Source organism: Astyanax mexicanus, chromosome 20 (genome assembly GCF_023375975.1).
Source record: "Astyanax mexicanus isolate ESR-SI-001 chromosome 20, AstMex3_surface, whole genome shotgun sequence".
NCBI classification, from domain to species: Eukaryota; Metazoa; Chordata; class Actinopteri; order Characiformes; family Acestrorhamphidae; genus Astyanax; species Astyanax mexicanus.
In genome coordinates, this window is record NC_064427.1 from 26,387,930 (window position 1) to 26,411,369 (window position 23,440).

General features: G+C 37.3%; 1 protein-coding gene across 1 annotated transcript in view; it reads right to left on the reverse strand.

Moving 5' to 3' along the window:
• Positions 1-22,519, reverse strand: part of auh (AU RNA binding protein/enoyl-CoA hydratase) — a 43,009-nt gene extending 20,490 nt beyond the window's left edge. The window contains exons 1-6 of the mRNA XM_015607375.3: positions 22,272-22,519; positions 20,427-20,494; positions 20,246-20,333; positions 19,981-20,067; positions 15,792-15,884; positions 13,031-13,087 (exon numbers count right to left, since the gene is read on the reverse strand). Of these exons, the coding sequence (XP_015462861.1) occupies positions 13,031-13,087; positions 15,792-15,884; positions 19,981-20,067; positions 20,246-20,333; positions 20,427-20,494; positions 22,272-22,455 (577 nt within the window). The 5' untranslated portion in view covers positions 22,456-22,519. The remainder of the gene's footprint in view (positions 1-13,030; positions 13,088-15,791; positions 15,885-19,980; positions 20,068-20,245; positions 20,334-20,426; positions 20,495-22,271) is intronic.
• Between the last annotated feature and the right edge of the window lie 921 nt (positions 22,520-23,440).

Sequence of the window (23,440 nt, forward strand, 5' to 3'; positions counted from 1 at the left end):
GACATAGATCATAGTGACAGTGCTCAATCCGCTGGACTACTCAGAGCTCCATTTTAGATAATTCTACATATGATACATAATTTTTCAACATACCATGGAAATTGCCATTGCTTAAAGAACACTATCACAATTTTTTTTAGAGCTGTGTATTGGCAAGAACTTAGAAATACAATAGATATCACAGTACAATAATATACTACTATACTGTATATTGTGATGGTGTAAATAAGATGTTGATAGATTTTTAAATAAATCAGATTTGAGCAAAACTGTCATAGTATATAATAGTACAATAGTGTGTATTTGTAAATCAGTGTTGTATTAAAAAAAACTAATTATTGCAATTGCATCCTAGGTCTGGACGATATGGCAAAAAATCTATATCACGATATATTTCTATATATTTCTATATATATATATATATATATATATATATATATATATATATATATATATATATATATATATTTATATAAGCCATCACACAAAAACACACATAAAAAAGCAACAGCATGACCTATTCACTGGAAGGATGAAGTGTGCATTATGTATGAGCAGAATCTATGCTGGCCATATAGAGCATGACAGATCATAAATGATGCAACTGTTAAGCTGTGAAGTGTCTGATGTACAGCCTTGCTGAAGCTTCTCAAAACGCTGTAACAAGCAGCTACTTGTGTGAAAAATTAAATATATATATATTTTTTTCTTAATGTTTTTATTTCTTTTTTTTTTTCTGCACCACCAAAATAGAAAAAAACTGAAAATATAATCTGATATCACAAATAGAAAATGTAGGAGAACATGCCAAGATGCATTAAAAACTGATTGAAAAAATATTTTTATTTGGAATATGGGGAAACGGTTGTCTGTAGTTTCTAGAATAAAACAACAATGCCCATTTTACTCAAACATATACCGATAAATAGCAAAATCAGAGAAACTGATTCAGAAACTGAAGTGGTGTCTTAATATAGGCCGTAAATAAGATCATTTAAACTCTCGAGTTCTTGTAGAACTTTATTATTTGCAATTAGTCCAATTAAAACTGCACACCTCTCAGACATCAGCCAGTGCCCAAAAAGTTGGTTAAATTTCTTGTTTATACAATGTGTTGCATGGGTTTGGCACACTTTTCACACGTTGTGTTTTTTTTTCCCTCAACTGCTTAAGTTACTATCAGCCATCTCCAAGCAACAGCACGACTCCTGAGCTTCATTTAACCTGGATTTGTTTACATTTTGATCCCCTTCCTTCTTCTACTGTCCCACAACCACTAAATCTGTTTATTTAGAGCCATTCAGGCTTAACTCAATTTATTAATTGGATTTGCTCCAAAAATTGCCACTTTTGATCTGAAGGCTGTAGCGAATTGTGAGCTAGAGGTTTTGATAAGGGCTTTTGATGTGTGTGTGTGTGTGTGTGTGTGTGTGTGTGTGTTTGTGTGTGTTCTTGTAACAACCTTAAGCTGTGTGTAAAGTTCAAATACAACATCTCATTCCACAAATGAGAGAAGTAGCTAATGTATTACCATTTATAATTGTCACTATTTTCAATTAGTTTTACAGTAAATTTAAAATGCTCTACTGAGGTAAATGTTTAATTTTGTACATAACATGGTAAATATGAATGAATAAATAAATGTAGTCACATTTATTTAATGCATTTTTAAGATATGCAAATAACAGAGTCTCTTGTATGAATCAAGGGATTTACATGATCAAATAACAAAAAAGGTGTTCTCATATTGGAGTCTTAGGCCAGATAAATAATCCAGGACAATAGCAGTCAACAGAGTTATATATGTAGGTTTTTTTTAACTGAACTAAATAAAAATGTAGTACTTAAGACAAAGCAGCGACAGAAACCAAACAACTGTATGATCCACTTTAATGTAAAGTAGTGCTCAGGTCTATATTTGCCCTCAGGTCTAAAGCAGCCACTACCTGTTAAGAGTTACACAACAAATCTTAATGTAATAATGGCAACAGCCTTCGCAACACTGACATTGCAACAGAGTTTTGAATGCATGTGAGCATCTTGGATGAATCAGGAGTTTCATAAGATTCAATAAAAAAATTAAGGGAAAGTTTAGTCTTAGTTAATCACACCATATCAATGGTTAAAGGTCTTCTTCGGCTAAAATCCTCTTTTTCTTTGTAAAATACAATAGGTCTCTCTGAAACTGTTTATCAGCCTCCATTCTCTGCAGTAGCTAGTAAAAGAAAATATTCAGAAAAACAAGCCAATCAGGAAAGGTCTAAATCAACTCGTGAGTTCGTGGCTCGGGACCACCCACAGACAGAGCTGAAGCCGGGCTGCAGCAGAGCCGACACTGTCTAGTTAAAGAGCTCACAGCTCTGTTTAAACCAGATGGACAGCATTAGCTATTTTGTGTAAGTAACTATAGGTTTGAATCGGATCTCCGGTTGATTCTGCATTTTACAGAGACCTTTAATATTTTACTTAAATAATTACTAAAGCTATGAACAAATGCCATCTCTGCTGTTTACCATTTTGGTCCAGACCAGGTGTGAAAAGTCTGGAATTTTGCCCAACCTAGAGAGAGTTAACTGAACCATGGTCCGGTTTGTAGGCAGAGTAAAAACACTTCTTTAGATGGTTCAGACTTTCAAACCAATTACAGGAGGTTGAGGCAAGCCATCATCAAAAAGAACCAGTGTTGTGCAGAAGTTACTGTATCTGCACTGTATCTACTGTGACTGTAGAATAACCCTTATTTACAGACAAATAATTAGAACAATATAAGAATCTGTTATGCACATTCTGCCACGTGACTATTGTGCAGGGAGTCAGATTTCTGCAAGGTGACAGAAAATTTGGCACAACACCTAGAAAGACAACTTGCAGAAAGAACAACACACTGACAACCGAAGCAAGGCCTTCTACAAACCAATCAGTGCGCAGCAGAGAGAGATGCAGGTCACATGCTTATTTTTTTGGCATTTTCTGCTGAATGATTTCAGTTGCCAAAATGTTTATGCATCCCGAACCAAAAACACTGAATGTTATCTGCTAAAGAGAGGCCTATTTGATTGATTATAATTTCCAACAAGGATTAGACAAGCCGAGTGTGTGTGCAGGGTATTGAACATCTGTGTAACCAGCAACAAGTGCAACTTAAAGTAACTAAATACAGTTATTAAAAGGGAATACATAAAATTTACGTATTTGAAATACTCCAATATGACTGCTTCCTCTGTATCACTCAGATCTGTCTGTGTGTTCTCCAGTAGCTCAGTTCTGCAGTGCTGTGATCATGTGCCCGGTAGACGTGGGCATCATGTGGGGACTGAGTCCCGCCGCTGGAGGAAAGAAACAGTTTGTTTGTGAAGAACTGCAGCAGCTCCACCGAGGGATCTGGGCCAGTCTAATAGTGGCGTGGGAAGGACCAAAAAGTGGGTCAGTGGAGCTGTAGTGTTTCTCTTTCAGTGTGTCACATGCGTCACTGACACAGAAGAAAAAAAAATCTTATTTCTGAATACACAAGTTATCCTTATGTTCTTCCTCTGCTCTGACGCTTCCATATGCCTTGTCTGTCATATTTGTGTTTATATATAAAAGAGAAAGTGAGGGAGACGGCAAACCACCACCTGTGTTGCTAAAATAAGAATCTGCTGCAGTGTTCAGCCTCCTTTAACTAAGTAAATAGAAGCGGATGAGGCCCTAAAGCCATTCCTGGGGATTTACATATGAAGAGCTGTGCTACACAAAAATAAAGGTGTCACAGAACCTCCACGTTTTTTAATCTGAAGAACCTTTGGATGGATTAAGGAGTTTTTGTGCCTGCACTTTTCAGTTTTTTCAGATTTTTATTGAACTTTTATTTTATTTTATTGCACTCTTCAGCAGGTGTAAAAACTAGGGGTGGGCGATATTGCCCAAAAACAATATCACAATATTTTATGGCATTTCATGATAACGATACTTTTGGCGATATGACAAAACATTGAATATTTAAAAAACACAGTTCTGCAACAAAATGGAAAATTACATTTTATTATAACATACGATATGTTATGGAACACCCCTAACTGAGATGTTAAAAAATACAAGAATTTTATCAGATTTGTAACAGAAGTCAATGATTTAGAATGTCATGATACTAATAATAATGCACTCCAAAGATCTTCATATATCCAGGATTAAAGTAAAATCATCAAATTTGTCTCTAGTAAACATTTAATGGGAAATGAGAACCGTGTGAATTTTTCTTTTGCCAAAAACAGCAAAAAAGTAGTACCCTGATGTGATAATTAGGGGTGGGTGATATGGCGTACGATACGATATGGCACAACATACACAGGCTTTACCCAGATAGTTACTACAGCAATGAACAGACACCATCTCTACTCTGCTCCACGTTAAACTGCCCAGAAGTATACGCTAGTCCAGAACACAGAACCTTCGTCCTGTATTCACCTCCTTGCTCCCACTTCAGACAGCTCTGGCCAATAAGCAGAGAGAACGTTCTCACATGGTTTATTGTGATTTATATTGTGATGCGAATTTGTTTACCATTTTGGACCAGCAATCAGTTTAAATCACCATTTTGTTCCAGACCTTCATACGTTCGGTTTGTTTGTTCTGAACCAAAATAGCAGTCATTAAAGACCAAAAGAGAAAAATTTGGTTCAACCTAAAGAGATGGTCCCAGTTTGAATTAACTGAAGCATGATCTGGTACATTTGCAGTGTGAAAACACTTCTTCAGACTAATTACACTCATTGTGAACATGTATTAAACAACAGAAGAAGAAAAAGAACCAGTGTTGTGCATAAATGTTACTGTATCTACTGTAACTGTAGATTAACTCTTATTTATAAACAGAAATAAAATGAACCTTATAAGAATCTGTTATGCTTGGAAAGGAGCCAGAATTCGGCACAACACACCACACTGACTTCCAATGCAAGGCCTTCTACAAACCAATCAGTGTTTAGTACAGAGAGATGTACCCCCATGTAGGTGCTGACACGATGTAGTACTAAACCTGCAGTGTGAAACCAGATGAACAAGAATAAATGTATTTAATGTGACAAACACCTGAACCCTAGTTTGCACTTTGACCTTGACTTTTAGGTATGATGATGTTAAAAAAAAAAGGAAAAAAAAAAAACTCCAGGCAAACACTGCTGATCTACATCTGGAGAAAAGGTGTAAAACTGTGTAAACTCTGATTTCTAATGAAGTACTAAGACATGACACATTATGCTTGCATTTTCCGAAAAACACCCACAGTTTGGACTGAAATTTGCTCACTGCTGGGAAAAATTAATCCTTCTGCAGAACTCACAGGTACACGTCTGATTAAGATAAATATCCACAATTTCTCCTGAATTAAATTAAAGAACACTGTGCACTTGTCTCATTCAAGTCCTGCAATATCAGACAGACCAAGCCTTCAAATTACCGACATCTGAGAAACTGAGAGCCGTTTTCATTCCAGGAATCTGAGTAAACTAGCAGAAGTGCAACCAAACAAATTACGCCAGAACTAATATGGGACCACTTTTACTGACAAATTTATTCTTCGGAAAGCTCATGCTGCAGTTTGTGAACGGAGGTCCAGAACTTCCTGATACAGAAACAAACATGGAGGAGCACTGGAGAAAGTCTCTCTGACTAACGCCTTTATCAGCTGAGCCATCATGCACCTGGACCGGATGGTGAAATCAATTCATTTCATGTCTGTAACTGCTCAAAAATACTCTTTATCACCAATTCCAAACTGAAACGTACAGATCCCGGTTCCAAAGAAGTGTATGAGTCATACAATCACATAAAACCATATTTCATAACACAAGGTTGACAACTCCTGATAATGCTCTCTTTCCGCAGTCATTTTCACTGCGCATTACTCAGGTTTCCTGGAATCTGATACATCCAAAAATGATTATTTTTCAATTATTCAGCTAGATCTTACAGTTCTCACTCAATTTGTAAAACTATACTACTATTAAAAAGCTTGGTCACCCTGATTTTAACATCCAAATGTTTATGAAGATCATTTAGGCTGCATTAATTGCTGACAGAGCTGTGCATATCGTCGCTGTCCAATCAAAACATTAATCTCCAAAACAGCAACTTCACATTAAAGAGAAATAACCTTCTTAAATTTCAATGAAAGCCATCGAAAAAAAAAAACAGTTTATTTCAGGTCATTTTAGTTCAATTTTGATACAGTGTAAGAGACAGTTGGTGTGTTTGAATTATTGTGTGTCTGAAATTAACAAAAACAAAGATACTTGTTTTTCACCGGACAGCGATGCTATGTACACAATTTACACAGCCTGTCTTGTACCTGTACAAAAGTACTTCCAGTAGAATAGAACTCTCTTTAGCAGATAATCATCACGTATTGCCCTGTGTCTAATGCCAGGTGTGGGCTAGAGGGTTATAAAGGCCTCCAGCATTGATATGTGGAGCAGTGGAACTGTGTTTCTTTGGAAAGATGGATGGTGCTCCATTCAACACTCTTGGGCTGAGTTGGGGAGTTGAGGATAAGGTTGGGTGGAATAAAGATTATCCAACATCCCGAAATTCACTAACGCACTTGCTTGATGCTGAATGCAAGCAAATCCTTACAGCAATGCTTCCAAACCTTTTTGAAAGCCTTTCCTGTACAGTAGAGTCTTTCACTCCAAAACAAAAACTGGAGGAACTGTTGTCTGTGATGTTTTGTATGCAAATGAAGCAAAACATACATACTTACTGTGAATACCGTTTTTTGATACAGGGTGTTTGCAGATTTAATTTAATTTTAAAACTATTTAATAGCAAAATTAAGATTTCAGAGCCACAAAATTGCAAAAAAAAAAACAATATTAAAGGTTTCATTCCATTGTTTTTAAATTCATTTTAAACAGTCTAGTTGTGGTCTCTCATATGAATGAACGCCACATAAGCCGTTTTTTTGTGGTGTGTCTGAATAGCCCTGATTTAGATCACAGGTCTCGGAATAAAGACAGGTTTTAGGCTCTTGCTCACACATGCAAATATATCACCTCTGATTGGCTAACAGGACTACAGAAGAGAATGCCTTTAATAAGCTTTTAATAGTGTATATTTAGATAAGTAAATGTTAGATGTAAGATTGAGAAAGTAAAAGTATATTTACAGTAGGGGGGTCACTTGATGCACACTTGATTGGCAGGTTGTGTGTGATGCTGTGTTTATAATCACTAAATACAGTCTCTAATACGTCACCAGGTGTGAATTACAAGAGGAATTGGAGCCAAACTTGGTAACACGATTGATTTGCCCAAAAAAAAAACAAAAAAAAAAAACAGTACAGTTTTCAGATTTATTAAAGTTCATTGATGCATTTGACAGCACTGGTGTTTTGTAACAGGTCTTCTTTAATGTTTGAAAACTGTTTGTTCGCTCTCCTGATTGGCTGCACACAGTTGAATTGGTGTAACTGTTTCATGAGGTAGATGAGCTCTCTTCATTGCAGTGAATAGGATGCAGCAAGGTGAAGTGGTAAGAGGACATGTACAGTAATGAGGCGGAAGAAAGGAAAGGAGAAAAAGATAAAAACTGCAGTGAACTGAAGAAGTAGGAAAGAGAAGAAAGAAGGCAGACGTCCAGGCACTCTGCGGCTCTCCGTTTCAGATGGATTGGGCTTAATAACAGGTCAGCGAGTAAATTTGTTCCAGGGCACCGGGCGGCACGGCTGCCAAACGAAGAAATGTTTTGTGCTGACGTTCGGCCTCACTCTATTTCCAGCGACCCAAAGCGCATCGAATACATCTCAAACAGCTGGCACCTGGCCAAGGCTCCGGTGACCTATTTTCACACAGGAGGAGAACTGAGTTGGCTGAAGCCGTTCTCAGCCACTCTCACTGGCTTTGCTCGGGCTGATCCACAGCAAATGGACAGCGAGGGTTCAGGAGCCGGACTCCTGCTACTGCAGACAGAGGCAGAAAATATACCGTCTGGCTTTTCCTCAGAGTTTCAGTCAGGTTACATCAGAGAGCCGAGTACACAGTATATGGACAAAAGTGTTAGAACACCTGCTCATTCATTCTCCAGTTCTCAAGAAAATCAAGGGCTGTGAGAATATTATTGCATTTAGCGCGAGAATGTTACTGAGGTCCAACAGTATGATGGGTGATCATCACTCCACCATCTCCCCAACACATCTCTTCCAAAAGAATTGGATGGAGAAGCATCATTCCAGAGAACAAAGTTCCACTGCTGCTCTCAATCTCAATTGCTATAATAGATGTGCACAAATATATGAACACTATAGTGTATATTGGAAGGTCGCTTCTCTAGTAACAATGATTGAAGTGTCTTGGGATATCACCAACCTGATATTTATCCAAAAAATGAAAAATAAATCAAACAATGCATAATCAAGTAAAAGCTGATACAGGACACGACAAGACACAGGACAAGACAGGACAAAGGACCAAGACAGGAAAGGACAGAAGAAGACAAGACAGACAGTACGTTTATTTATTTATACAAAAAATAAAATAAATAAAATCAAACAATGCATAATCTCGTAAAAGCCGAACTTGCTGACAGGACAAGACAAGAAACAGGACTAGACAAGGCAGGACACAGGACCGAGACAGGACAGGACAGGACAAGACAAGACAAGACAGGACACATGACCAAGACAAGAGAGGACACAGGACAGTACAGTACCGTAAAGCACAGGATAAGACAAGACACAGGTCAGGAACTGGACCGAGGCAAGACAGACAGTACAGTGCAGAAATGGGGAAAGGGCAAGACAAGACAAGACAAGAAACAGGACAGTACATTACCATTAAGGACAAGACAAGACACAGGTCAGGACAGGACACAGGACCGAGGCAAGACAGACAGTACAGTACAGGACAGGGCACAGGACAGGACAAGACAAGACAAGACAAGACAAGACAAGACAAGGCACAGGACAAGCCAACCCATCCGTGCAGTGAACACACACATACACACTAGTGAGTACACTCAGAAGATACAGAGTGATTTTAAGTGATTTTATGAGAACACATGCCCAGAGCGGTGGGCAGCCATTGCTTAAGCCTTTGCCAATCACAATTAAAACCTAGTTGTTAATGGCCTGGTGCTCTAATCGATGAGCCACCACTACCCTTTAGAAAAATTATAATCTTCTCTTATGTGATCCTGAGCTGCTTTCTTTATAGTTTTAGGAACATTTCTGTTAATCATTCTCGATCAAAAGTCTCATCTCTGGACACAAATCAAACGAACATGATTTATCACACACTCCAGATATAGTTGATCAGCCAGGACATGTTGGGTTTCTCTGCTCTGCTGCTTTAGTTAGAGCAAGGGACGCTAGAATCTCACAAATCTCTGTAAATACATGCCCCAAAACGTCTCTCAATGTAGCTAGTTTTGGGAATATGGGTTGCTATGTGATTCGTTCCTTATGACTATGGGTGCAGGATATTACCAAAAAAATGGCCACTTAATTACAAAACCCTGCAAAAGGATTTTCATTGAATTTCATTTGAAATGTGTGATGCAGACACAGCTGGGTTAAAACAAGTATGTTAATGCTGTCAGCCTTGGCTGGGCGGATGCCAACAAACAAAGCAGCTGGAGCATAATGCCAACTGTTTTTTTTGAGCTGGATTACTTTCTGAGTTGATGACAGACTAAAGGGCTCTGTTTTGTGTTTTGGAACCCAGTAAAGTACCACAGCTCCGGAAATAAATCAAGAGGAAACACCAATGCAATATGAATTAATATTTCTCCGCAAAATTTAACAATGCAGGGCCCATGACATCACCAGCTCCGCCCCGCACTGGACCAATCAAGAGCTGAGTCAGCGCCAAGCACTCAAAACCTGATGAAAACTGCAAAACAACAGTAATCGGTCCTTTAATCAAACATTTAAATGGTAAATTGAAATAAAATTTTAATTTAAAAGGTAAATAAGAGAGTTTGTCTGGGAGTAAAAGGATGAATTCAGCTGTAACTATAAATATCTGCGTAAAACTGTGCTGGACTGAGGTGCACAGCTTTCGATTGTGTGTTTACAAGCATGTGCCCAACCATGTGGATGGAGGCCATGCGGTTACCTCGTGTTTACTCCTGCCCCCCGTCTCACGCTCCCCCTTCCCTTAGTGCTTCTCAGGCAGCAGCAGCCTGTCACTTACACAGACACAGAGACAGCGCTGTGTATCTACTTCTTGTGTCAAGAATCAAACATTGCACAATGACATGTTTGATTTAATTGCCGAGACATGGCACGTTCTGCTATGTTACACACCACAATGACTATACTACTTTTTTTGATGTATCCTGTGCTTCTTAAATATTCTTATTCTTCTAAAATATGCATTAAATATTTATCTTATACTATCTTATACTATAAAAACGTTCCAACACAAAGGCGTAAAAAACAAACTCTTAAAAATAGGCATGATCAAATAGGGTGAATATCTGTGTGGATATCTGCATGTAATGCTGTAATACATTAATGAGGAAAAAGACAACACAATACTTTTAGCTTTTAGCTTGAAGAGATGCAGTAGATGTTTCGACTTGTCGACTTTATGGGAGCAGCCTTATTACACATAGAATTTCTTATTTAGCAATATTAAGATACAGACTACAAAAAAACAGAAAACACAAGTCCATGGCCCATTTAACCTAGGAAACAGCCAAGCAAGTCAATAAGGGCACCTTATTTCTATGGTAACAGCAATCCTTCTGTATTTTTTCAGGCATAATCTTGCAGCACGTATGACTAAGATTTTCCAAGAAATGGAATAAACCTCCCTGTATTAATAAAATGCTACAGAACTGAGCGAAACCTGTAAACATTACAGCAGCTCTTCGCAACGGTTCCCTGGGGAAATTGCTCAGAAACGAGAGCTGGAGTCTAAAGGAGGAGGATGTCCTGCTGAAATGTCATGAGCCTGGTCCTCCAGGCAGAAATGGAAAGAAAAACAAAGGGCACCTAAATGTAAACGAGTGTCGGCATCCACACCGCTGAACCGAGCTTCGCCGTAAGCCTAATTAAAACACAAAACCTGCCCAGCAATCACAGTGCCAATCTCCAAACAGGAGCCTGTGAGGAGGGCTGGGATTTTCACTCACATGTCAGACAAACTGTGTTCAAATCCAAGTGTTTCTGAGAAATGGCTGAATGCCATTTCCTTCCTAAGCATTTCTAATACAGATCTAAATCCTTTATGACCCCATGGAAAAAAAGCATTAAACAGCCAACACTCTTTGTTAGATACTAGGTCTAAGACAAAGGCCAAAACCCATTTCACCCTTTGGTCCTGACCACTTACCCCTACCCCTTGTTTTCGGATTTTTTGGGGGTGAAATCCTCCCCCCAAAGAATTGGGAAACCCTTCAAGCTATGTCATATATGTCATCAGGAGTGCTAAAGTTCAGTAACCTAGCTGCTGAGTAACTAGTTAACTTTAGGATTTATTGTATGTCTTCAGATAAGGTGCCAATGCTGTTTAATGCTGGTTTATTTCTTGGGGTCGTAAAGGATTCAGATCATCATTAGAGTGTGTGTATGAAGGAGATTGCATTCAGCTTTACTTTAAAAAGAGCCAACTAGAGTAAATCACACTCCACAGTTATGACTGCTCAACATGTGGTTGTGAATAATCATTATTTTATTTTCTTTGTCCTCCTTTATTTCCTGGTCCAGATGTCAGAAAAAAAGACTTGCTCTGTTTGGCAGGCTGTGGTGTGGGTTATTTTTAGAATGAGGTAATTGGAGCAGTAATCTTATTTTATTAAAAATTCCTTGGATGAGGCTCAACGTAACTGGAGTGTGGGCAGACATGGATTGACCCACTTCCCTTAACCCACAATACATGACTTGACCCAGTCACGAACAGCTGAGGGAATTGAGTCTGCTCTAAAAGAAGTCAAACTACAGTAAAATAGACGATCCTGAATGGAAGTTATTTACTAAAATGAGCAGACATGCACATACAGCTCTGGATAAAAATAAGAGACCATTTAAAAAAAGGATGCGTTTCTTTGGTTTCACCAAATTGAAATGTTCTGGAATATAAACAAGCCATCAAACCAAGCTAAGCTGCCTGAATTTTTAACCAGGAGTGGCATAAAGTTATCCAAAAGCAGTGTGTAAGACTGGTGGAAGAGAACATGCCAAGATGCATGACAACTGTGATTAAAAACCAGGTTTATTCCACCAAATATTGATTTCTAAACTTGTTTTCTTTGCATTATTTGAGGTCTGATAGCTCTGCTTCTTTTTTGTTATTTCAGCCATTTCTCATTTTCTTTAAATAAATGCGCTAAATGTTTGGAATTTGGGAAAAATGTTGTCTGAAATTTATAGAATAAAACAACAGCGCTCATTTTACTCAAACATAAACCTATAAATAGCAAAATCAGAGAAACTGATTCATTAACTAAAGTGGTCTCTCAAACACTAGGGCAAAGATTGTATTTACAGTTTTATGTACAGTAAGGATGCCATTACACTAATCACAGTCTTGTTGTAACATAAAATCTAATGCAAGTGTTGAATGTGCTTTATTGAGTGGTAAAATACTTTTAATGGTATAAATTTGCCAGCAGCCCCACAGCAGTACTACTAAGAGGCCACAAACCACAGGTTAAAAACAATGTTGTAGGGATTGTGATGCACTTAGTTAATATACATACAGATCACTGAGAAGAATATGCATTTTCTGTGTGTGTTTATGTTTCACTGCTGTATAGAAACTTACTGTGCAATGTTTTGCTCTTGTTGGATACACTATGTTTTATCCCTATCCAGAATGTGTAATAATGCAGAGCACAGTTTAAATAAATAAGACATTTTTCCAATCAGTAAAGCAATAAAATGTGTAATGATTAAGGCAGATGAGCATCAGCAGTAAAAGACAACATCAGGTTCCACTTCTATCAGTCAAGAACAGAAAGCTGAGGCTGCAGTGAGCAACATTACTCATTTATAACTCACAAAATTTGCGCTGATCTGTTAAAGTATCAAAACACGGCTGCTGAGACTTACCTGCCCCTGGAATGATGGCTAGCTTTGTTTCAACCAGACCCATTTTAGCAGACGTGGCTGTAAAAAAAACACAAAAAAACAAACATTTTATTAAAATCCTTTCATCATATTATACTGTTTCAGGACAGTATAGTAAGCAGCTTAAAGAACTTTCCTACATCCAGTCGTTATCATATACAGCTCTGGAAAACAAATAAGAGACCACTTCAGTTTCTGAATCAGTTTTTCTGATTTTGCTATTTTTAGGTATATGTTTGAGTAAAATGAACAATGTTGTTTTATTCTATAAACTACAGAAAACATTTCTCCCAAAAATAAAATCTTATTTAGAGCATTTATTTGCAGAAAATAAGAAATCACAGTTTTCATGCATCTTGGCATGTTCTCCTTCACCAGTCTTACACACTGCTTTTAGATAACTTTATGCCTGCACTCCTGGTGCAAAAATTCAAGCAGTTCAGATTGGTTTGATGGCTTGTGATCATCAATCTCTTGATTATATTCCAGAGGTTTTCAATTTCGGAAACTCATACTTTTTATGGGGTCTCTTATTTTTTCCCAGATCTGTACGTGAGCTGCATGCCCCTATACTTGACTTCATTTGTTTTGTAGGAAGTTCCAGCACTGCTAAATTCTGCTTCCCTGCCTAAATCTGCCTACTTTGTGCACAAATGCATCATATTGTCCTCATTTCATTTTACTTCTGTATATAAACAGAAATCTTCTCTCATTAATGGATGTTTGTGTGGAGAGAAGAAACTAAAGAGAGCACAAAGCAGACAATGAGCAGAGAAACAGAAAGAAGAGTAGAAATGTATTGAACGTTATGGACTTTCTAGGCCTTTTATAGAGCACAGAAGTGCAAAAAAAAAATTCTCACACTCGGTGTGAAGGTCCTACCATGTTAAAAATCACATTCGTTTTTTTTTATGTCCCAAAAAAAATGGAGAGAAAGGACCTTAAAACTGGAACTCTGTGGCACTCCCGACACCCAGTACCAACAATAACACCCCCCAAAATATTCCTGCTAAAGACACGAGCGCAAAAACATCCTTTAAAAGAGACTCGGCATGAAAGCATATGGTGTGGCACGTCTGCTAAGTGGGAAACGTGTTAAAGCATCATGAGCAGATTTCCAACTCCAAACTTGGGTGTGTGAGCTGAGAAAGCAGGAGTGAAGACATCTGTTCACTGTCAGAGCAAAGCAATATGTGGGTGTTAATTCACTAGAGGACACACACACACACACACACAGTGTGGGTGAATCAAAGAGGAGCCACAATGTGTCATACCTTACTATTTAGGGTCTTGGCATTTCTATTATTCACTAAGACATCTTTAATTCAGCAATTTGCTAAACAATTTAATTCTCCAACTTTAAAGAATCTGATTGAACTGTAGAGACGAGACCAACTATTTCCAACAAACCAACCAAACCTCCGTTTGTTTTTTAATAATATAATAAATATTTTTTAGTGGTGTGCCATATTGTATCATACGCAATAATATCACCAACATTTTAGAATATCGTGAACGACATTATACTACAAAATATCGCTCCATATCACCCACCCCTAATTATCACATAAGAGTGCTACTTTTTTTTCCTGTTTTTAGCAAAACAAAACAAAAAAAATACACTGTTCTCATTTCCCGTTATATATCTACTAGAGACACATTATATCTGTCCAGTATCATCTATTTTACTTTAATCCTGCATATATGTAGATATTTGGAGTGCATTATTATTAGTATTGTGACATTCTGGATCATTGACTTCTGTAACAAATCGGATAAAATTCTTGTTTTCTTTGATATCTCAGTCAGAGTGTGTCAAATCATATCTTATGCAATAATAAAATGTATATTTCTTTTTGTTGCAGTAGTATATTCTTTAAATAATTTTTGTTATTCAGTATTTTAAGGCCATATAACCCACCCCTAATATTTATATATGTGCATTTTAAGCGACAATGGTAAGGAACAAGGGTCTTACCATGTTTCCCTTCTAATATCACCTGAGTAAACAAAACTGTAATTCTAAAAAAAAATATATATATATTTTGAAGTCAAACGAGCGCTGGGCGAAAAAAAACAGATTTTTTTTCTGAAAACTGCTTATTTGTGTGAGTAAAGCACTTCTGTTTATTTACAGTAAGCTTAGATTTCCAATATTTTCAACAGCGTAGTAAGCAACAGTGCTTAGTGCTAGTAAATGCCACCTGACAGCGCTACACTGAGGGACCCTGAGTGTTCTGTTAAGCCAGGAAACTATCAGCTAGCGTTTTTTTCCCCACATAGCTTGTTTTAACATGGTAAACACGCAGGCTACGGTCCAATATATTCACTTCTGAACGGCAAAAGATCTTGCGCTACAGTTAGCGGCTAATGCTAATACTGCTCCAGCCTCTGTGCTGGAGAAACTTCACTGAAACTCGTGTATAATGCTGTCCTTCAGCAGAGTGGCTTTACTGCTCCTTAATGCCTGACTGGTACAATTTATACATAAGGCGCATCGGATTTTAAAGAACAATCTCGATTTTGTGGAAAATTAAAGGATTTTAAGTGCGCCTTATAGTGCGAAAAATATTGTACGGATGTCGGGAGACTGATACAATTAATTAGCATATGTTTTCCCTCCCGTCAGGAATACTAATGCTTTTGAATAAAAACAAACAAAAAAAACATATCTTAGGGTCTGCTGCTTTAACATGAGCTGCAAGTTCAGCTCTTTTTAAGAAGCTAACAGTGCATGATTTACCTGCTATTCTGATGTCACAAGCCAGAGACAACTCAAGCCCTCCTCCCAGAGCTGCTCCGTCAATTGCTGCAATAGTTGGCATGGGCAGATTACCTAAAGCCAGACATAAGAAGGGAAATTAAGAGTATTAAGCTGATCAGCATTAGCATCTATCTAATGACTCTACAATCATAATACCCCTCACGCAGCAGAACATGATAGGCTTTTAAAACACGTCATCACAGCTCATATCACTCATACAGTCAGTGTACACTTCAATTAAACCAAGAACTTTACCATCAAATACTAGACTAATAATTAAAATAAAATAGGAAAAAAAAAAATATATATATATATATATTTTTTTATTTATTTTTTTTTTTTTTTACCATATTTAACATTTCACAGATCGGCCAATAAAATGCAGTAAAATGCAAAATGGTACCTGCATCAATTCTCCAACAGAAAACAGAAAAGATATCGGTAGGGTGGTAAAAAAAACTGTTCTTCATGTGGTTCCTTGATATGATTAATATTAAAAACAATAACATAGTGAGCTTGAAAGACATGCATCAGTCCTGTCACTGACTCTAGTTCTTTTGTAAAAGACTCCATTTCCCAAGATGCACCTGTGCTCAACCCTCCGAGCATGCCAGATCACGAAATCTGGCTCGCCATGCTACTGAGATTGCTCACACCTGGACTCCTTAGTATAAATAGCCCCTGCTTTTACTCACTCCTCACTATTAAAACTATTTCAGCTCTTCTACCATTTGTTACTTGATCTTTTGTTTCCACCCTTTTTGCTTACTCTCTTTTGCGTAGCCCCATCATTGTTTTTTAGCTGTTAAGATACCGATTTTTTATTTTTGACCATCCCTTTGCCTTGCCCTTCTTGCGCTGTTGTGGATATCCTGTGTATGATCTCCTTGCCTGCTCATTCTGGTATATTGTTTGTTTATGCTTCCTTATTTTTTTTTACTCTGCCTGTCCATGACTATTCTTATAAGCCTGACCCCTTATTTAATAAATTTTATGTTTAGTATCTGTGCTCGTCTCTACTGTGTTTGGCTACCGTGGATTGTTTATAATAATAATAATAATAATAATAATAATAATAATAATAGTAACAGTAATAATAATATTGTATCCAAGAACAAGAACAACCACAACAGCTTTTTTCCTATTCATGTATTGAGCCATGGTGTTTGTTATTAATGGGGAGATCAGTCACTGGTGTGTCGAAGTTTTTGTAATGCTCAACACTGTGCCCATTTATTGATAATATCCCACCCTTTAACAAAAAAGAGCCAATCAGCTTGGTTGCTAGGTGTGCTGAGAGCAGGGGAAGGTTTGTGTGCTGGTGGACATATGGAGATCTGTGCAAGCGCAGCAGCCATAAAAAGAAGACAAATCAGGTTAAGTATGCATTAAAAAGACAAATGCAGCAACAGTCAGAAAGCTAAAGGAATCCCACTTAGTAAAATGGTGTTGTTAGTGTTGGATAATCAGAACTTTTCAGTTCCATAAAGAAATTCAAGGCTCTGGAGCTTAGAGCATTTTAAAAGTGGTTGAAATTTTTTTTGATCAAAATAATAGCTACAAAAAATTACCTGTCAATCTTTACTGTCAGTATCTGATTAGACTGGTCTTGTCGGCCCTCCTGACAATAAAGTGAATGCCTAGACATGTTGCATTAATTTGGTTAAATGAAGCACCAAACTGATTCATTTCAAGTATGAGTGAATGAAGCATAACTTTCTAACTCTGTGGACAGTGACAGTAACAGTTATAAAAATAAAATTAGGAACCCTGGCACTGCAGTTACTTAAACAGAGTTAATACATTCTGCATATAAAATAGGGAAGGAAGCCTATTTTTCAATGTGCTTCTGCAGTCATTCTTTGAAATTAAGTTTCAGTTAAACTATCTATTTTTTGTCCGATGGTACTTTTTTGTAGGTAATTTTCCTCCAGGGGAGAGGATGTGGCGTGTTATGTCAGAAGCAGCTTCCCCAACACTGCTTTAATATAGTATATTAAAAGAATTTTTACTTTTACTTCCTGATATTTATATTCAGTGTAGATGTGGAAAACGTACGTGGCATCTTAATCACAGTAATTTTTAAGTGCCTGAAAGATGTTTTGTGTTTACAAAGGGTGTCCTGTTGGATTGAATGTCTAAACACAAAGAAAAATTCAGAAGATTTTTGAGCCATGGGCATTGCCAATACATACTAAGTTTGTATAGTATATACAGCTCTGGAAAAAATTATGAGTTTCTTTAATTTCACCAAATTGAAAACCTCTGGAATATAATCAGGAGGAAGATGGATGATCACAAGCCATCAAACCAAACTGAACTGCTTGAATTGCACCAGGAGTAAAGGCATGAAGTTATCCAAAAGCAGTGTGTAAGACTGGTGGAGGAGAACATGCCAAGATGCATGAAAACTGTCATTAAAAATCAGGGTTATTTCACCAAATATTGATTTTTGAACTCTTAAATATTCAAATATGAACTCGTTTTCTTTGCATTCTGAAAGCTCTGCATTTTTTGGTTATTTCAGCCAGTTCTCATTTTCTGCAAATTAATGCTATAAATTACAATCTTTTTATTTGGAATTTGGGAGGAATGTTGTCTGTAGTTTATTAAATAAAAGAATAATGTTAATTTTACTCAAACATATATTTAGAAATAGCAAAATCAGAGAAACTGATTCAGAAACTGAATTGGTCTCATTTTTTTCAGAGCTGTATATTTGTGTAGTCTATATATGATTTGTGTGTTCAATCCAGGGTTAGGGTGACCAGATTCTTGCTAGGCTGGAGGGGTAGGGGGAAAGGTTAGGGCTACATTGCCCTTCAAACAGAGATTGTTTATAGACACACTCAAAACGGAGGGCTGAGAATCTAATTTCTGCTCATCACCACAGCGGAATTAAGGTATGGACAATAATAATTATTTACAGCACCTCCTGCCCCCTTTCTGAAGACATATGGTGACCTAAAGTTACCTAGTTAACCAGCAGCTAGGTTGCTGTACTTATATACAAAGATATAATGAATATCGGGTATATGAGGTTCTTGAAGGGTTTTCCACTTTAACTCTGTACCAAGGGGTAGGGTCACATTTGAAAACAATGTGCTTTTACCATTAGTAGTACTACATTAAACTTTAGAACTGTTGTGGACACTAAATGTGACCACCTAATCCATGCATTCACAAACTGCACATCTGCACATATCATTCTAGCCTGTATATAATACATTCCTGTTTTTAGTACATTATATTTATTTTTATTTTATCCTATTTTATTATGTCTTTGTGTATTTGTGTGAGTATCTACACATAAGCTGATGGAACTTTCTGATTTTCCCCTCAGGGATTAATAAGCTGTGTTCTTACAGTATTGTATCTTAAAACAGCAGCAGTTAATGACAAACATTGTAAGAGCTGTAAAGAAAACCCCTAAAACAATCAGTGATCTCAGCAACAATCCCCACAGTGATGAAGTGTGAAGGTATCAGCCTCCACCATTAGTCAATATAGACTTAAAAGGAAGTGGGAAGCAATACTACAAAATATACAATCAGCAGGACATATCAGAAAGCCAGAAAAGTATAAACATATGAGCCACAAGAAGATGTATGATCTGATGAGAGAGGAAAAGGCCCAATTTTGAAGAAAACAATCTGCTAATCCTGCGTAATTTAAGCAACGTACTGTCAATATGCCAAACATGGTGGAGGTAGTGTCATGACTTGGGCTTGCATTAAAGCTTCTGTCTGGAATGGGCTCACTAATCTAGTATAATGATGTAAATGTTGATGAAGTAAAAGTAGAACAAAACCTATATAAAAGTCTAAAAAAAAAATCATTGTGTATTCAAAATAACATAGTACAGGTTCAAGTGACTCATATCTGAATTAATAAAAGATTGGATCTAATATGTCTCACAGTGACAAAAAAATAAATGCATTTAGTTCAGGTTATCATTCTTTCATTTTCTTTAAGTTCATTTTTCCAGCAAAAAGTTACACTTCTTGGCCCACATTAAGGACATTTATGCTTTTATCTGAAATTGCATAGTGTAACAAGCTTCCCTTTTGGGAAAACAAATCTCACTGAACTAAACATAAAATTAGATATACTAGATATACTAAATATAAAAGTACATTTTTAAACTAAACAATAGGCAGTTACTTACCAAGCTCTGTAATAAGAGCCCTTGCTTTAGCGACAAAAGGCCCAACTTCACTCTGATGCATTTTGGCTCTCTCCTTCAAGTCAGCACCTGTTCACGATGAATAAATCAAATGATGAATATCATTACCAAGAACACTGAGGCAGTACCATTTTTTCCTACATAAATCAAAACCCATCCACTTTCCAAATGGCTAATGTGAACTGTTAGTCACAAGGTATTTGCATTTTCCCTCATATATTGAATAAAACATTCACTTTCCACATACCTGCACAGAACACTCCAGGCACCTTGCTGCATAAGATCACACTGCGCACCTTGTTGTTCTTTTTTACTGATTCAACAGCATCAGACAACTAATGACAGGAAGGGAACAACTGATTAATTTACACTCATAAAAGACAGGCAATGGTAATTTACATAAAAGCTTAATATACATTTATACTCACCAACTTTACAAGGTTCATGCTGATGGCATTTTTAGCTTTAGGACGATTCATCCCAAAGACAACAATCCCTAGAAACACAAAAGAAGACATATGGTCAGTCATAAGCATTTATATTTGTTTAATAAATAGATAATCAGATTTGCATAACACAATATCATTAAATCTTAGTTTTTATTGTATTCCCCACACATTAGAAAAGGTTTACTGGTCCAAGACAACACAAATCAGACAAGACACTGCTCAGCCCTAAATATATAGACATGGCAGGTCAATTTAGAAGTGTTTCATCTTTTCAGAGCTGGCATATTGAAATTCTAGGTTGATATGGAAATGTGTGTAGAATTTTCCTGTAAATATGACATTCTTTTAGAATGTATAAAGACTGCAAATAATTCTACTTGGACCATCACAAAGAAAATGTATAATTTACTTTTATAGAGAGTTACAAAATCTCTTTGGAGTTTAGTAAAAATATCATCTAACATTGGTCAGTGGCTGACTAGCTTCATGATCACATAAGGCTTTTTATTTGAGTTATATTTATGTAAAATGGTTTATTTTGGTCTACCAGCATGAACAATCTGACCAAGGTAGTCCATCAGCATGACTGGACTGACCACAAAGGCACACCAATATGACCAGCTAGTCCATCTAATTCAACCAAGATGGTCAACCAGCTGCCTTACAAACATTTAAAACCAGCTATCAACCAAAACTGTTCTTAAACTAGGCCAAGACCTGTTGGAAATGTTGGATTTTATGCAGCCAAACCTGATGTTAAATTTTTTGCAAATAGTTTAAAAAATGTTACTGGTGGCTAAAGTTGGCTTCTTGGAATTTCAGAATTTTCAATTCCACCTTGAAAAGTACAACAATAGCTCAATACTAAATAATAATAAACAATAATAAACAAACAGCCTGGTCAGGAAAAGAGCTAGTTCATGTTTTTCTTAACCACGCTTCAAAGACTGATATTCAACTGGGCGAAGATACTTAGTTTTTGTCATGATGACTAGTGTCTTAATCACCTTGACCATTTGTGACCAGCTTTAAATGCCAAGACCAAGATCTAGACCTGGTCAAGACTTTATGGACAGGTTGGATTTCATGCACCAAAACCAGTGGGTGAATTTGGCAAATAGCTCCATAACTATTTGGCAGCAGTGGAGCTTAAGATGACTTAACACTTGTAGCTTTAAGACTACAAGGCTAAAGATGGCTTTTGGGAATTTTGGTATTTTCCATTCCATCGTGAAGGGTACAACAGTTAGGTCTTCGACAAACTGGTCTTCAACTTGGCCAAGACCAAGATATGGACCTGGCCAAGACTTTTAAAACAGGTTGGATTTCATGCGGCCGAACCAGTGGGTGAATTCCATGAAGTCAATGGCAATGGAGCTAGAGATGAAGCTAGGTCAATGACTGACAACTTGTAGCTAGCTAGGTTCCCTTTCACACTACAACACCTGAAATGACCTTCTTGGAATAAAAATGTGAATGTGAAATGTGAATTTTCTGTTCCACCTTAAAAGCTAACAATAACAGTTAACATTTAGCTGGCTACATGCATTCAGACGCTGCTGCACCATTTAAGGTGGACGGGAAACCCCTATCAGCTGACTTTAGGTTGATGGTCAGAGTGAAGGACGTGTGGAGACCCCCATGCAAGAGCAGGGATCTCCCTCAGCTCCTGCTGCAAAAGCTCCTCAGCTCTGCACAGGGCTGGAGCAGATCGTCCCGCGCTGTGTTTAAATGAGTAAACGCCGGTAATAAAGCGTGTTATAGCAGGTAAACAGTGAGGACAGAGCGTGGTTGTGTAGTTTACAGGGTTTAGCAGGCAGCTACCTGAGTCATCTCCGTCTAGATACCTAACGCTTAGCTCCTCCCCCGCTTTAGCGTCCGAGCTGTACCGCCTCGAGCAGCCCGCGGACCGGTGCAGGACCCCCACCAGCGGGCAGGCGCCGTCCAGGGCCGCCGTTTGACCTCGAAACGCTTGGGAAAACACTCGGCACCGGACTAGCAGCGCCATACTCTCCAGCCCGCTGCTGCTGCTGCAGTGTGTGTACTGTATGTGTTTGTGTACCCTGTACTGTGAGTGTGTATGTGACTTTCAACTTTGAACTGAGTGACGCAGCTGCGCACCACGTGACTCCGCTCCCAACGGCAGCCCGGGTTTCCCCGGATTTCTTTTTTTTTTTTTACTATTTTTAGATTTTTACGTATATTATGATTAATGATTAATTAAGTTCATACATTCATCCTTTATTTACATTTTCCTGTTGATTTAATTATTAATATGTTTATGCGAGTCATTGGACATTAAAGGGGCAGACCCTTCACTTTTTCGACCATTTATATTTTTTTAGAATAAATAAATAAAGTAAAAAAAAAAAAAAATGTATGTTATACATCACTCAACTAATGCGTGTATTATTTACTTCATTTACACAGGACTTCCCCTGAGGTAATTCCGTGTAGTTAATTTTTTATATACTGCTATCCCATGACTTATGTCACGTTAGTGTAAAACTAACCTGTACATGTAAAAAAAAACACATACAGTATATTCTCAATATGTTTTTTTGGATATAAACAAAAATGGCTAGACCTCTGTTCTATTTACATTTGTTTCCATCATCATTGAGAGGAAGGACTTGGCAATTGGCCTTTCTTGATGGTGGTTGGGGTTATTTTGGAAAGATTTATGTACATTTTTAGGGGATGCCGGGACATTTTAAAGGAAATTACAGCTCAATGTCATTTTGTGCTCTCTATCTGATTAAATAAAATATATTGGAGGGAATATGGCTTAACCTTGACAATGCTACTATATCTACTCATGTAAATTTGTGAGGAAAGGAACCTTCTTTTTACTCAGTTACTTAACCATTTTACTAGTTTGTCAGCTTACCTGTAACCTCTACTTCCACTTCTACATGTAGGTATTGTACACAAATGGAGCCCTTATAACAGTTTAATGGATCCAGATCCATGGGTATGAGAAAGCTTTGTCG